We start from the raw sequence: 16,110 nt of genomic DNA, 5'->3' as shown, positions 1-16,110 counted from the left end.
GCATCAGCACCAGAAACCTTGGAACCCTCACTAGTGGACTGACCAAGTGCAGCAGCAGCACCGCAAGCTTCCCTCGCAGACGCTTAACAAGTGCATCAGAGCCAGAAACCTTGGAACCCTCAAACACAGACTGAACAAGTGCAGCAGCAGCATCGCAAGCTTCCCTTGCAGACACTTAACAAGTGGATCAGCGCCAGAAACCATGGAACCCTCAAACACAGACTGAACAAGTGCAGCAGCAGCAGCATCGCAAGCTTCCCTCGCAGACACTTAACAAGTGCTTCAGAGCCAGAAACCTTGGAACCCTCAAACACAGACTGAACAAGTGCAGCAGCAGCATCGCAAGCTTCCCTTGCAGACACTTAACAAGTGGATCAGCGCCAGAAACCATGGAACCCTCAAACACAGACTGAACAAGTGCAGCAGCAGCAGCGCAAGCTTCCCTCACAGACACTTAACAAGTGCATCAGAGCCAGAAACCATGGAACCCTCAAACACAGACTGAACAAGTGCAGCAGCAGCAGCGCAAGCTTCCCTCACAGACACCTGACAAGTGCATCAGCACCAGAAACCTTGGAACCCTCACTAGTGGACTGACCAAGTGCAGCAGCAGCACCGCAAGCTTCCCTCGCAGACGCTTAACAAGTGCATCAGAGCCAGAAACCTTGGAACCCTCAAACACAGACTGAACAAGTGCAGCAGCATCATCGCAAGCTTCCCTTGCAGACACTTAACAAGTGGATCAGCGCCAGAAACCATGGAACCCTCAAACACAGACTGAACAAGTGCAGCAGCAGCAGCATCGCAAGCTTCCCTCGCAGACACTTAACAAGTGCTTCAGAGCAAGAAACCTTGGAACCCTCAAACACAGACTGAACAAGTGCAGCAGCAGCATCGCAAGCTTCCCTTGCAGACACTTAACAAGTGGATCAGCGCCAGAAACCATGGAACCCTCAAACACAGACTGAACAAGTGCAGCAGCAGCAGCGCAAGCTTCCCTCACAGACACTTAACAAGTGCATCAGAGCCAGAAACCTTGGAACCCTCAAACACAGACTGAACAAGTGCAGCAGCAGCAGCGCAAGCTTCCCTCACAGACACTTAACAAGTGCATCAGAGCCAGAAACCATGGAACCCTCAAACACAGACTGAACAAGTGCAGCAGCGCAAGCTTCCCTCACAGACACTTAACAAGTGCATCAGAGCCAGAAACCTTGGAACCCTCAAACACAGACTGAACAAGTGCAGCAGCAGCAGCGCAAGCCTCCCTCGCAGACACTTAACAAGTGGATCAGAGCCAGAAACCTTGGAACCCTCAAACACAGACAGAACAAGTGCAGCAGCAGCAGCGCAAGCTTCCCTCACAGACACTTAACAAGTGGATCAGCGCCAGAAACCATGGAACCCTCAAACACAGACTGAACAAGTGCAGCAGCAGCAGGGCAAGCTTCCCTCACAGACACTTAACAAGTGGATCAGAGCCAGAAACCATGGAACCCTCAAACACAGACTGAACAAGTGCAGCAGCAGCAGCGCAAGCTTCCCTCACAGACACTTAACAAGTGGATCAGAGCCAGAAACCTTGGAACCCTCAAACACAGACTGAACAAGTGCAGCAGCAGCAGCGCAAGCTTCCCTCACAGACACTTAACAAGTGCATCAGAGCCAGAAACCATGGAACCCTCAAACACAGACTGAACAAGTGCAGCAGCAGCAGCGCAAGCTTCCCTCACAGACACTTAACAAGTGGATCAGCGCCAGAAACCATGGAACCCTCAAACACAGACTGAACAAGTGCAGCAGCAGCAGCGCAAGCTTCCCTCACAGACACTTAACAAGTGCATCAGAGCCAGAAACCTTGGAACCCTCAAACACAGACTGAACAAGTGCAGCAGCGCAAGCTTCCCTCGCAGACACTTAACAAGTGCATCAGAGCCAGAAACCTTGGAACCCTCAAACACAGACTGAACAAGTGCAGCAGCAGCAGCGCAAGCTTCCCTCACAGACACTTAACAAGTGCATCAGAGCCAGAAACCTTGGAACCCTCAAACACAGACTGAACAAGTGCAGCAGCGCAAGCTTCCCTCGCAGACACTTAACAAGTGCATCAGAGCCAGAAACCTTGGAACCCTCAAACACAGACTGAACAAGTGCAGCAGCAGCAGCGCAAGCTTCCCTCACAGACACTTAACAAGTGGATCAGCACCAGAAACCATGGAACCCTCAAACACAGACTGAACAAGTGCAGCAGCAGCAGGGCAAGCTTCCCTCACAGACACTTAACAAGTGGATCAGAGCCAGAAACCATGGAACCCTCAAACACAGACTGAACAAGTGCAGCAGCAGCAGCGCAAGCTTCCCTCACAGACACTTAACAAGTGGATCAGAGCCAGAAACCTTGGAACCCTCAAACACAGACTGAACAAGTGCAGCAGCAGCAGCGCAAGCTTCCCTCACAGACACTTAACAAGTGCATCAGAGCCAGAAACCATGGAACCCTCAAACACAGACTGAACAAGTGCAGCAGCAGCAGCGCAAGCTTCCCTCACAGACACTTAACAAGTGGATCAGCGCCAGAAACCATGGAACCCTCAAACACAGACTGAACAAGTGCAGCAGCAGCAGCGCAAGCTTCCCTCACAGACACTTAACAAGTGGATCAGCGCCAGAAACCTTGGAACCCTCAAACACAGACTGAACAAGTGCAGCAGCGCAAGCTTCCCTCGCAGACACTTAACAAGTGCATCAGAGCCAGAAACCTTGGAACCCTCAAACACAGACTGAACAAGTGCAGCAGCAGCAGCGCAAGCTTCCCTCACAGACACTTAACAAGTGGATCAGCGCCAGAAACCATGGAACCCTCAAACACAGACTGAACAAGTGCAGCAGCAGCAGCGCAAGCTTCCCTCACAGACACTTAACAAGTGCATCAGAGCCAGAAACCTTGGAACCCTCAAACACAGACTGAACAAGTGCAGCAACGCAAGCTTCCCTCGCAGACACTTAACAAGTGCATCAGAGCCAGAAACCTTGGAACCCTCAAACACAGACTGAACAAGTGCAGCAGCAGCAGCGCAAGCTTCCCTCACAGACACTTAACAAGTGCATCAGAGCCAGAAACCTTGGAACCCTCAAACACAGACTGAACAAGTGCAGCAGCGCAAGCTTCCCTCGCAGACACTTAACAAGTGCATCAGAGCCAGAAACCTTGGAACCCTCAAACACAGACTGAACAAGTGCAGCAGCAGCAGCGCAAGCTTCCCTCACAGACACTTAACAAGTGGATCAGCGCCAGAAACCATGGAACCCTCAAACACAGACTGAACAAGTGCAGCAGCAGCAGGGCAAGCTTCCCTCACAGACACTTAACAAGTGGATCAGAGCCAGAAACCATGGAACCCTCAAACACAGACTGAACAAGTGCAGCAGCAGCAGCGCAAGCTTCCCTCACAGACACTTAACAAGTGGATCAGAGCCAGAAACCTTGGAACCCTCAAACACAGACTGAACAGGTGCAGCAGCAGCAGCGCAAGCTTCCCTCACAGACACTTAACAAGTGCATCAGAGCCAGAAACCATGGAACCCTCAAACACAGACTGAACAAGTGCAGCAGCAGCAGCGCAAGCTTCCCTCACAGACACTTAACAAGTGGATCAGCGCCAGAAACCATGGAACCCTCAAACACAGACTGAACAAGTGCAGCAGCAGCAGCGCAAGCTTCCCTCACAGACACTTAACAAGTGCATCAGAGCCAGAAACCTTGGAACCCTCAAACACAGACTGAACAAGTGCAGCAGCGCAAGCTTCCCTCGCAGACACTTAACAAGTGCATCAGAGCCAGAAACCTTGGAACCCTCAAACACAGACTGAACAAGTGCAGCAGCAGCAGCGCAAGCTTCCCTCACAGACACTTAACAAGTGCATCAGAGCCAGAAACCTTGGATCCCTCAAACACAGACTGAACAAGTGCAGCAGCAGCAGCGCAAGCTTCCCTCACAGACACTTAACAAGTGGATCAGCGCCAGAAACCGTGGAACCCTCAAACACAGACTGAACAAGTGCAGCAGCAGCAGCGCAAGCTTCCCTCACAGACACTTAACAAGTGGATCAGCGCCAGAAACCGTGGAACCCTCAAACACAGACTGAACAAGTGCAGCAGCAGCAGCGCAAGCTTCCCTCACAGACACTTAACAAGTGCATCAGAGCCAGAAACCTTGGAACCCTCAAACACAGACTGAACAAGTGCAGCAGCAACAGCGCAAGCTTCCCTCGCAGACACTTAACAAGTGGATCAGCGCCAGAAACCATGGAACCCTCAAACACAGACTGAACAAGTGCAGCAGCAGCAGCGCAAGCTTCCCTCACAGACACTTAACAAGTGGATCAGCGCCAGAAACCTTGGAACCCTCAAACACAGACTGAACAAGTGCAGCAGCGCAAGCTTCCCTCACAGACACTTAACAAGTGGATCAGCGCCAGAAACCTTGGAACCCTCAAACACAGACTGAACAAGTGCAGCAGCAGCAGCGCAAGCTTCCCTCACAGACACTTAACAAGTGGATCAGCGCCAGAAACCTTGGAACCCTCAAACACAGACTGAACAAGTGCAGCAGCAGCAGCGCAAGCTTCCCTCGCAGACACTTAACAAGTGGATCAGCGCCAGAAACCATGGAACCCTCAAACACAGACTGAACAAGTGCAGCAGCAGCAGCGCCAGCTTCCCTCACAGACACTTAACAAGTGGATCAGCGCCAGAAACCTTGGAACCCTCAAACACAGACTGAACAAGTGCAGCAGCAGCGCAAGCTTCCCTCACAGACACTTAACAAGTGGATCAGCGCCAGAAACCTTGGAACCCTCAAACACAGACTGAACAAGTGCAGCAGCAGCAGCGCAAGCTTCCCTCACAGACACTTAACAAGTGCATCAGCGCCAGAAACCTTGGAACCCTCAAACACAGACTGAACAAGTGCAGCAGCAGCGCAAGCTTCCCTCGCAGACACTTAACAAGTGCATCAGAGCCAGAAACCATGGAACCCTCAAACACAGACTGAACAAGTGCAGCAGCAGCAGCGCAAGCTTCCCTCACAGACACTTAACAAGTGGATCAGCGCCAGAAACCATGGAACCCCCAAACACAGACTGAACAAGTGCAGCAGCAGCAGCGCAAGCTTCCCTCACAGACACTTAACAAGTGGATCAGCGCCAGAAACCTTGGAACCCTCAAACACAGACTGAACAAGTGCAGCAGCAGCAGCGCAAGCTTCCCTCGCAGACACTTAACAAGTGGATCAGCACCAGAAACCATGGAACCCTCAAACACAGACTGAACAAGTGCAGCAGCAGCAGCGCAAGCTTCCCTCACAGACACTTAACAAGTGGATCAGCGCCAGAAACCTTGGAACCCTCAAACACAGACTGAACAAGTGCAGCAGCAGCGCAAGCTTCCCTCACAGACACTTAACAAGTGGATCAGCGCCAGAAACCTTGGAACCCTCAAACACAGACTGAACAAGTGCAGCAGCGCAAGCTTCCCTCACAGACACTTAACAAGTGCAGCAGTGTCAGAAACAACCTACCCCTCACTAGCAGACTGAACAAGTGCAGCAGCAGCAGCATCGCAAGCTTCCCTCGCAGACACTTAACAAGTGCAGCAGTGTCAGAAACAACCTAACCCTCACTAGCAGACTGAACAAGTGCAGCAGCAGCATCGCAAGCTTCCCTCGCAGACACTTAACAAGTGCAGCAGTGTCAGAAACAACCTAAACCTCAAACACAGTCTGAACAAGTGCAGCAGCGCAAGCTTCCCTCACAGACACTTAACAAGTGGATCAGCGTCAGAAACCATGGAACCCTCAAACACAGACTGAACAAGTGCAGCAGCAGCAGCGCAAGCTTCCCTCACAGACACTTAACAAGTGGATCAGCGCCAGAAACCTTGGAACCCTCAAACACAGACTGAACAAGTGCAGCAGCAGCAGCGCAAGCTTCCCTCACAGACACTTAACAAGTGGATCAGCGCCAGAAACCTTGGAACCCTCAAACACAGACTGAACAAGTGCAGCAGCAGCAGCGCAAGCTTCCCTCACAGACACTTAACAAGTGCATCAGAGCCAGAAACCATGGAACCCTCAAACACAGACTGAACAAGTGCAGCAGCAGCAGCGCAAGCTTCCCTCGCAGACACTTAACAAGTGCATCAGAGCCAGAAACCATGGAACCCTCAAACACAGACTGAACAAGTGCAGCAGCAGCAGCGCAAGCTTCCCTCACAGACACTTAACAAGTGGATCAGAGCCAGAAACCTTGGAACCCTCAAACACAGACTGAACAAGTGCAGCAGCGCAAGCTTCCCTCGCAGACACTTAACAAGTGCATCAGAGCCAGAAACCTTGGAACCCTCAAACACAGACTGAACAAGTGCAGCAGCAGCAGCGCAAGCTTCCCTCACAGACACTTAACAAGTGCATCAGAGCCAGAAACCTTGGAACCCTCAAACACAGACTGAACAAGTGCAGCAGCAGCAGCGCAAGCTTCCCTCACAGACACTTAACAAGTGGATCAGCGCCAGAAACCGTGGAACCCTCAAACACAGACTGAACAAGTGCAGCAGCAGCAGCGCAAGCTTCCCTCACAGACACTTAACAAGTGGATCAGCGCCAGAAACCATGGAACCCTCAAACACAGACTGAACAAGTGCAGCAGCAGCAGCGCAAGCTTCCCTCACAGACACTTAACAAGTGCATCAGAGCCAGAAACCTTGGAACCCTCAAACACAGACTGAACAAGTGCAGCAGCAACAGCGCAAGCTTCCCTCGCAGACACTTAACAAGTGGATCAGCGCCAGAAACCATGGAACCCTCAAACACAGACTGAACAAGTGCAGCAGCAGCAGCGCAAGCTTCCCTCACAGACACTTAACAAGTGGATCAGCGCCAGAAACCTTGGAACCCTCAAACACAGACTGAACAAGTGCAGCAGCGCAAGCTTCCCTCACAGACACTTAACAAGTGGATCAGCGCCAGAAACCTTGGAACCCTCAAACACAGACTGAACAAGTGCAGCAGCAGCAGCGCAAGCTTCCCTCACAGACACTTAACAAGTGGATCAGCGCCAGAAACCTTGGAACCCTCAAACACAGACTGAACAAGTGCAGCAGCAGCAGCGCAAGCTTCCCTCGCAGACACTCAACAAGTGGATCAGCGCCAGAAACCATGGAACCCTCAAACACAGACTGAACAAGTGCAGCAGCAGCGCCAGCTTCCCTCACAGACACTTAACAAGTGGATCAGCGCCAGAAACCTTGGAACCCTCAAACACAGACTGAACAAGTGCAGCAGCAGCGCAAGCTTCCCTCACAGACACTTAACAAGTGGATCAGCGCCAGAAACCTTGGAACCCTCAAACACAGACTGAACAAGTGCAGCAGCAGCAGCGCAAGCTTCCCTCACAGACACTTAACAAGTGCATCAGCGCCAGAAACCTTGGAACCCTCAAACACAGACTGAACAAGTGCAGCAGCAGCGCAAGCTTCCCTCGCAGACACTTAACAAGTGCATCAGAGCCAGAAACCATGGAACCCTCAAACACAGACTGAACAAGTGCAGCAGCAGCAGCGCAAGCTTCCCTCACAGACACTTAACAAGTGGATCAGCGCCAGAAACCATGGAACCCTCAAACACAGACTGAACAAGTGCAGCAGCAGCAGCGCAAGCTTCCCTCACAGACACTTAACAAGTGGATCAGCGCCAGAAACCTTGGAACCCTCAAACACAGACTGAACAAGTGCAGCAGCAGCAGCGCAAGCTTCCCTCGCAGACACTTAACAAGTGGATCAGCACCAGAAACCATGGAACCCTCAAACACAGACTGAACAAGTGCAGCAGCAGCAGCGCAAGCTTCCCTCACAGACACTTAACAAGTGGATCAGCGCCAGAAACCTTGGAACCCTCAAACACAGACTGAACAAGTGCAGCAGCAGCAGCGCAAGCTTCCCTCACAGACACTTAACAAGTGGATCAGCGCCAGAAACCTTGGAACCCTCAAACACAGACTGAACAAGTGCAGCAGCGCAAGCTTCCCTCACAGACACTTAACAAGTGCAGCAGTGTCAGAAACAACCTAACCCTCACTAGCAGACTGAACAAGTGCAGCAGCAGCAGCATCGCAAGCTTCCCTCGCAGACACTTAACAAGTGCAGCAGTGTCAGAAACAACCTAACCCTCACTAGCAGACTGAACAAGTGCAGCAGCAGCATCGCAAGCTTCCCTCGCAGACACTTAACAAGTGCAGCAGTGTCAGAAACAACCTAAACCTCAAACACAGTCTGAACAAGTGCAGCAGCGCAAGCTTCCCTCACAGACACTTAACAAGTGGATCAGCGTCAGAAACCATGGAACCCTCAAACACAGACTGAACAAGTGCAGCAGCAGCAGCGCAAGCTTCCCTCACAGACACTTAACAAGTGGATCAGCGCCAGAAACCTTGGAACCCTCAAACACAGACTGAACAAGTGCAGCAGCAGCAGCGCAAGCTTCCCTCACAGACACTTAACAAGTGGATCAGCGCCAGAAACCTTGGAACCCTCAAACACAGACTGAACAAGTGCAGCAGCAGCAGCGCAAGCTTCCCTCACAGACACTTAACAAGTGCATCAGAGCCAGAAACCATGGAACCCTCAAACACAGACTGAACAAGTGCAGCAGCAGCAGCGCAAGCTTCCCTCGCAGACACTTAACAAGTGCATCAGAGCCAGAAACCATGGAACCCTCAAACACAGACTGAACAAGTGCAGCAGCAGCAGCGCAAGCTTCCCTCGCAGACACTTAACAAGTGGATCAGCGCCAGAAACCTTGGAACCCTCAAACACAGACTGAACAAGTGCAGCAGCAGCAGCGCAAGCCTCCCTCGCAGACACTTAACAAGTGGATCAGCGCCAGAAACCTTGGAACCCTGAAACACAGACTGAACAAGTGCAGCAGCAGCAGCGCAAGCCTCCCTCGCAGACACTTAACAAGTGGATCAGAGCCAGAAATCATGGAACCCTCAAACACAGACTGAACAAGTGCAGCAGCAGCAGCGCAAGCTTCCCTCACAGACACTTAACAAGTGGATCAGAGTCAGAAACCTTGGAACCCTCAAACACAGACAGAACAAGTGCAGCAGCAGCAGCGCAAGCTTCCCTCACAGACACTTAACAAGTGGATCAGCGCCAGAAACCTTGGAACCCTCAAACACAGACTGAACAAGTGCAGCAGCAGCAGCGCAAGCTTCCCTCGCAGACACTTAACAAGTGGATCAGCGCCAGAAACCTTGGAACCCTCAAACACAGACTGAACAAGTGCAGCAGCAGCAGCGCAAGCTTCCCTCGCAGACACTTAACAAGTGCATCAGAGCCAGAAACCATGGAACCCTCAAACACAGACTGAACAAGTGCAGCAGCAGCAGCGCAAGCTTCCCTCGCAGACACTTAACAAGTGGATCAGCGCCAGAAACCTTGGAACCCTCAAACACAGACTGAACAAGTGCAGCAGCAGCAGCGCAAGCTTCCCTCGCAGACACTTAACAAGTGGATCAGCACCAGAAACCTTGGAACCCTCAAACACAGACTGAACAAGTGCAGCAGCAGCAGCGCAAGCTTCCCTCACAGACACTTAACAAGTGGATTAGAGCCAGAAACCTTGGAACCCTCAAACACAGACTGAACAAGTGCAGCAGCAGCAGCGCAAGCTTCCCTCACAGACACTTAACAAGTGGATCAGCGCCAGAAACCTTGGAACCCTCAAACACAGACTGAACAAGTGCAGCAGCAGCAGCACAAGCTTCCCTCACAGACACTTAACAAGTGGATCAGAGCCAGAAACCATGGAACCCTCAAACACAGACTGAACAAGTGCAGCAGCAGCAGCGCAAGCTTCCCTCACAGACACTTAACAAGTGGATCAGCGCCAGAAACCTTGGAACCCTCAAACACAGACTGAACAAGTGCAGCAGCAGCAGCGCAAGCTTCCCTCACAGACACTTAACAAGTGGATCAGAGCCAGAAACCATGGAACCCTCAAAGACAGACTGAACAAGTGCAGCAGCAGCAGCGCAAGCCTCCCTCACAGACACTTAACAAGTGGATCAGCGCCAGAAACCTTGGAACCCTCAAACACAGACTGAACAAGTGCAGCAGCAGCAGCGCAAGCTTCCCTCACAGACACTTAACAAGTGGATCAGCGCCAGAAACCTTGGAACCCTCAAACACAGACTGAACAAGTGCAGCAGCAGCAGCGCAAGCTTCCCTCACAGACACTTAACAAGTGGATCAGCGCCAGAAACCTTGGAACCCTCAAACACAGACTGAACAAGTGCAGCAGCAGCAGCGCAAGCTTCCCTCACAGACACTTAACAAGTGCATCAGAGCCAGAAACCTTGGAACCCTCAAACACAGACTGAACAAGTGCAGCAGCAGCAGCGCAAGCTTCCCTCACAGACACTTAACAAGTGGATCAGCGCCAGAAACCTTGGAACCCTCAAACACAGACTGAACAAGTGCAGCAGCAGCAGCGCAAGCTTCCCTCGCAGACACTTAACAAGTAGATCAGCGCCAGAAACCTTGGAACCCTCAAACACAGACTGAACAAGTGCAGCAGCAGCAGCAGCGCAAGCCTCCCTCACAGACACTTAACAAGTGGATCAGCGCCAGAAACCTTGGAACCCTCAAACACAGACTGAACAAGTGCAGCAGCAGCAGCGCAAGCTTCCCTCACAGACACTTAACAAGTGGATCAGAGCCAGAAACCATGGAACCCTCAAACACAGACTGAACAAGTGCAGCAGCAGCAGCGCAAGCCTCCCTCACAGACACTTAACAAGTGGATCAGCGCCAGAAACCTTGGAACCCTCAAACACAGACTGAACAAGTGCAGCAGCAGCGCAAGCTTCCCTTGCAGACACTTAGCAAGTGGATCAGCGCCAGAAACCTTGGAACCCTCAAACACAGACTGAACAAGTGCAGCAGCAGCAGCGCAAGCCTCCCTCACAGACACCTAACAAGTGGATCAGCGCCAGAAACCTTGGAACCCTCAAACACAGACTGAACAAGTGCAGCAGCAGCGCAAGCTTCCCTCACAGACACTTAACAAGTACAGCAGTGCAAGAAACAACCTAACCCTCACTAGCAGACAGACTACATGCAGCAGCAGCAGCAGCACCGCAAGCTTCCCCCGCAGACACTTAACAAGTGCATCAGTGCCAGAAACAACCTAACCCTCACTAGTGGACCGAACAAGTGCAGCAGCAGCACCGCAAGCTTCCCTCGCAGACACTTAACAAACACAGCAGCAGGGCCACCGCTGCCTCAAATTGTGCACGCCTAGACCGTGATGACGACCCAACACAACGCTCACTCACTGTGCATCCAAAGTGGTACACACCGATGACTCTGCAGATCAAGCAGCAAACACACACATTTTGCAACTACACACTAGTTTTTGGCACTGCCTCGGAGTTACAATCTCTTGTAAATCTGGGGCAGTGTCAAAAAGTCATGAATGTTGCTGGGGACGCCCTCAGAAACATCCATTGCACGCCCCTTTAACACAGAAAACTGCATTAATGGAAAGATGTTTACAAGGAGTCAAGTCTTTATTAAATCCGGAAAAGTGCTTTACTCAATAAGCGTCACAGCGGGTCTTCTTCAAGATTGTGGGATGGAAGAGGAGAGGACAGCCTAAAATGGGCACAATGATTCATAGACTATGGGCCATATGTATCATTGAAATTTGCATTCGCAAAATGATATGTATGAAGGAAATCCCGATGCAAAATAAGAAATTGCAAAATTTGCGATTCCTTATTTTGCAATTGCATTTAAGGAATCGCAAATTTTGCGATTCCTTAAATGCAATGTAAGAAGGCAATAAAATGTGCTAAATGGCCTTAAGGATTTTATACAAAACAAGGGAACCCAAAGGTATAGCACTAGGGACCTTGGGCAGTAACGTATTACAAAAAACAGGGGTCCCTAGTAGTTCAGGGATCTTTCGCAAAAATGATAGACATACGCTCAATAGTATGTATGACCTTTGTCCAGCCGGACAGGAATTTTAATTAAAGGCTGCACCCACTGTGTAAAAAATCCTCTTTATTCTTGCTTATCACTTTAATTAAAATTCCTGTCCGGCTGGACAAAGGTCTTACATACTATTGAGCGTATGTCTATCATTTTTGCGAAAGATCCCAGAAGTACTAGGGACCCCTGTTTTTTGTAATAAATGGCCTTAAGGAATCGCAAATTACCACCAACTTCTAGTTGGTGGTAAGTTGTGAATTCCTTGAAAAATGCAAATTTTTGCATTTTTCAAAGTGCCATGTGAGGCACATACATGCCCTTAGGGCATGTATGTGCACCACATGTGCACCTATGCTTATTTCAGGGGTGCAACCGGGTGTCCTGTCTCAATTTGCGATTAGCAAATTGCAAATCGCAAATTGAGAGAAAATTCCCATTCCTTCCTAGAAATGAATGGGAAAGTATTCCTTAATTGCGAATTCGCAATTTGCGAATTCGCAATTAAGGAATATCAAGAAATCGCTAAACAATTGCATTTTTCTTGATACATACCATTTTGCGATTCTGAAATAGCGATTTCTTAAAAATCGCTATTACAGAATCGCAAAATGGTTCCTTGATACATATGGCCCTAAATGAGGTGTGTTTCACAAGGTGAAAGGGATATTGCTAATTACATGAAGGTTGGTCGAAGTAACCCACCAAACGCAGTGGGGAAATATGGAGTAGGCTGGTGAGCCATGGACCTTCGCAAAAAGTGACGTTTCGGCCACGCAAGGGGTCTCATAAATGAGGCCCCTACTCCACAAACTGCACACCTTACCGCCAAAGACCACTCCACAGGCCGTGCTGGCACAAAAACCCTTCACAAGGGCCAGGAACCACAGAAGGGTAGAATGGGCTAACTGAACTCCCGCAAGAAGTAGCACTGCCCTAAGGCCCGCTGACTGTCCGGCGTTGTTCACAATACCCTCTCGCCCTTGCCGCCATCTTGAAACATTCAATCCTGCCGGTGTCGCCAAAAAGTGGAGTCAATGCAAACAACACTTGTGTGGTCACTGTGTAAGCATAGGGCTGCCAGAAGGTAATGCTGCAAGGAAAGAAATGAAGTGATTACAAAATGGAACAAAAAATAGTGCTACTGAGGTACAGAGAGGCAGTGGAAAAGCTGACAAGAAAGACAGATAGACATATCAGAACATAGAGTTGAGGACAGAGATATCATTGAATCCGGGGCTTAGAGATATATCTGAATACACCCAGAAGAGAGATGAGACAATGAGAAAAAGAGTCACAGCTGTTTTACTTCCAGAAGTTTTGTTGTTGTGCAATCTTCCTCCTTCACGACACTTGAAGTAACCTTTTTGCTTTTCCTCCTTTTACAGAATCTGGGTCATCATCCTCCCGCGGGTGCCCAACCCGGGCAAGAACTTTGAGGAGCTTTTCATCACCCACAACGGCAACTTCTCAGTAAGACATTGGAGCGTTTCCTACCAGTGACTGTTCTCAGAAATCCACAATACCTGCTCATAGTGGAAACCATAGTTGTACCCGAGCTCAGCAGTGTCTCTAAACACCATAAGAGTTGGCAATGTCCGAGTTCATAAGATCATAGCTAAGCAAAGTTGAATCTAGCAATGGCAACATTCAGCACCTGGACTTAGCAAACTCAGAGGGGAGCAGAGGGCCCGATTCACAGAACTAACTTAAGACAAAATCCTAAACTTACTACCATTTTGGTATTCACAGAAGGCACTTAACTCATTTCGGTATTCACAGAAGTTAGGAGTCCTAACTTTAGGACTCCTAAATGCCTTCTGTGAATACGGAAAGTCTTAAAGTTAGGATTTTTTTCAGTTTAGGAGTAGTAAAGATAGGACTCCTAACTTTAGGACTCCTAAATGCCTTCTGTGAATACCGAAAGTCTTAAAGTTAGGATTTTTCTCTCTTTAGGAGTAGTAAAGTTAGGATTCCTAACTTTAGGACGCCTAAACTTAGAAAAATCCTAACTTTAAGACTTTCGGTATTCGCAGAAGGCATTTAGGAGTCCTAAAGTTAGGACTCCTAACTTCTGTGAATACCGAAATGATTAAGTGCCTCCTGTGAATACCAAAATGAGTAAGTGCCTTCTGTGAATACCAAAATGGTAGTAAGTTTAGGATTTTGTCTTAAATTAGTTCTGTGAATCGGGCCCAAAGTCAGGGATTACCAGTTAAAATGCTTTAGTGCACCAGTGGAACTTAGCAATGTTAGAGATGAGTACTACAAAAGCTTGGAAATGTATGGGCTGAGTAATGCCAAGGCTTAGCAATGTCAAAGCCTAGTAGTGCAAGAGCTTAGCAGTGTAAGAGCTTAGCAGTGCAAGGTGTTAGCCTAGCCACAGCTCACCAATAGATGAAATTACTATGATAAAGTTTACCAAAGTCAGAGTTTAGCAAGAAGAGTTTAGCAAAAGCGAGTTTAGCAGTGGGAAAGATTAGCAAAGGTAAAGTTTAGGAAAATCAAATCTTAGCTCTGTCAGAGGTCAGCAGTGCCAGAGTTCGGTATAGTGACACATTAGTCAGAGTTTAGCAGTGAGATGGTTTTGTAGTGGCAACATTAGCAATGACAGAGATTAGCGATGTGGGAAATTTGCAATGTCAGAATCAGGGACGTAGCTACCAATGGTGCAGCCGGTGGCTTGCACCAGGGCCCAGAAGGTAAGCGGATCCACAGAGACGTTCACTGGCTGCAGTTAGGTAAGAAGGAACCCGCTCACAATGAATCTGTGAGAAGCCTCCCTGGGACCTTGTGTTTCTGCGCTCCACCAGTAGGGGCAGGGTGGAGGTCTCGTGTCCTGTAGAGGGAGGCATCATGAACCGAGCTTTGTCATTGGGTGACTGCGGAAGCTGTTATCCAATAACAAAGCAGCTCAGGCTTGTAGGAGCCTATAATAAGCAGTGCAGGATCCTGAAACAGTGAGGGCCCGATTCACAGAACTAACTTAAGACAAAATCCTAAACTTACTACCATTTTGGTATTCACAGAAGGCACTTACTCATTTCGGTATTCACAGAAGTTAGGACTCCTAACTTTAGGACCCCTAAATGCCTTCTGTGAATACCAAAGTCTGAAAGTCAGGATTGTTCTCAGTTTAGGAGTCCTAAAGTTAGGACTCCTAAATTTACTACTCCTAAACTGAGAAAAATCCTAACTTCTGTGAATACCGAAATGAGTAAGTGCCTTCTGTGAATACCAAAATGGTAGTAAGTTTAGGATTTTGTCTTAAGTTAGTTCTGTGAATCGGGCCCTGAGGATCCAAGCGGCTTTATTCAGAGGTTAGTCCTGCAGCAAGGTAAAAGGGCCTGTGTGAAGGGGCTTTTGTGTTACACAAGACATTTATTGTTTTCTCTGTTGATGGGTATGTTTTGCACCTATCGATTGCAAGAGCTGTGAAGCTAAAAAGAAAAAAAAACAAGTATGCTTTAAAAACACACAAGCAGTAACAGTACAAAAAATAACAAATAACAGCAAAATGATTGAAAGTCTGTTCCTGGTGATTACTCAAAATGGTTTTCTATAGTAAATAGGAATGGGTGTAGCTCGTGAAATTCTTTCAAGATTATCACTCAGAGTTACCCAAGAATTCTGCATTTAGCGTTATTTTCAAAAATGCCCTCTTGCATCCAAAATGGTGCAAGAATGCATTTGGTGCTAAGAAATAGTGCTAAATGCGACAGAACATGAACAGCGAGCACTAAATGTGCACTTAGGGTAGGATTTCCCCCCAAATTACTCCTGGCATTTAGTGTTAGTGCAAAATGCACCCTACTGTCTAAAATATGCGCGCGGTCACTAGATGTGGACTGGTTAGAGGAGGCAGACCTGGAAGCAGAGGTCAGCCCGGGACCAGGGTTCAATTCCCGGCTCGGCGGGGTCTTGAGTCCTAAAATGTCCATGGACTCGACAATTCTCGCTCCGGTGCCTACTCGATTCACGGGTTCACACTCTGCGACTCTGGGCAATAGCTTGCTTAATCTCCACAACGGCCCCTCGCGGCGGGATGCCTGGCT

At 49.2% G+C, this 16,110-nt stretch overlaps 1 protein-coding gene across 2 annotated transcripts in view; it reads left to right on the top strand.

The window, feature by feature from the left end:
- IL2RG (interleukin 2 receptor subunit gamma) overlaps positions 1-16,110 on the top strand; it is a 175,067-nt gene that overhangs the window by 137,608 nt on the left and 21,349 nt on the right. For both annotated transcript variants that reach the window (XM_078640206.1, XM_078640207.1), the window contains exon 8: positions 13,444-13,528. In XM_078640206.1, coding sequence (XP_078496332.1) covers positions 13,444-13,528 — 85 coding nt within the window. The remainder of the gene's footprint in view (positions 1-13,443; positions 13,529-16,110) is intronic.

The sequence above is a fragment of the Lissotriton helveticus genome, chromosome 4_2 (assembly GCF_964261635.1).
Source record: "Lissotriton helveticus chromosome 4_2, aLisHel1.1, whole genome shotgun sequence".
In the NCBI taxonomy this organism is placed as follows: Eukaryota; Metazoa; Chordata; class Amphibia; order Caudata; family Salamandridae; genus Lissotriton; species Lissotriton helveticus.
This window is presented reverse-complemented; position numbering and strand designations above follow the sequence as displayed.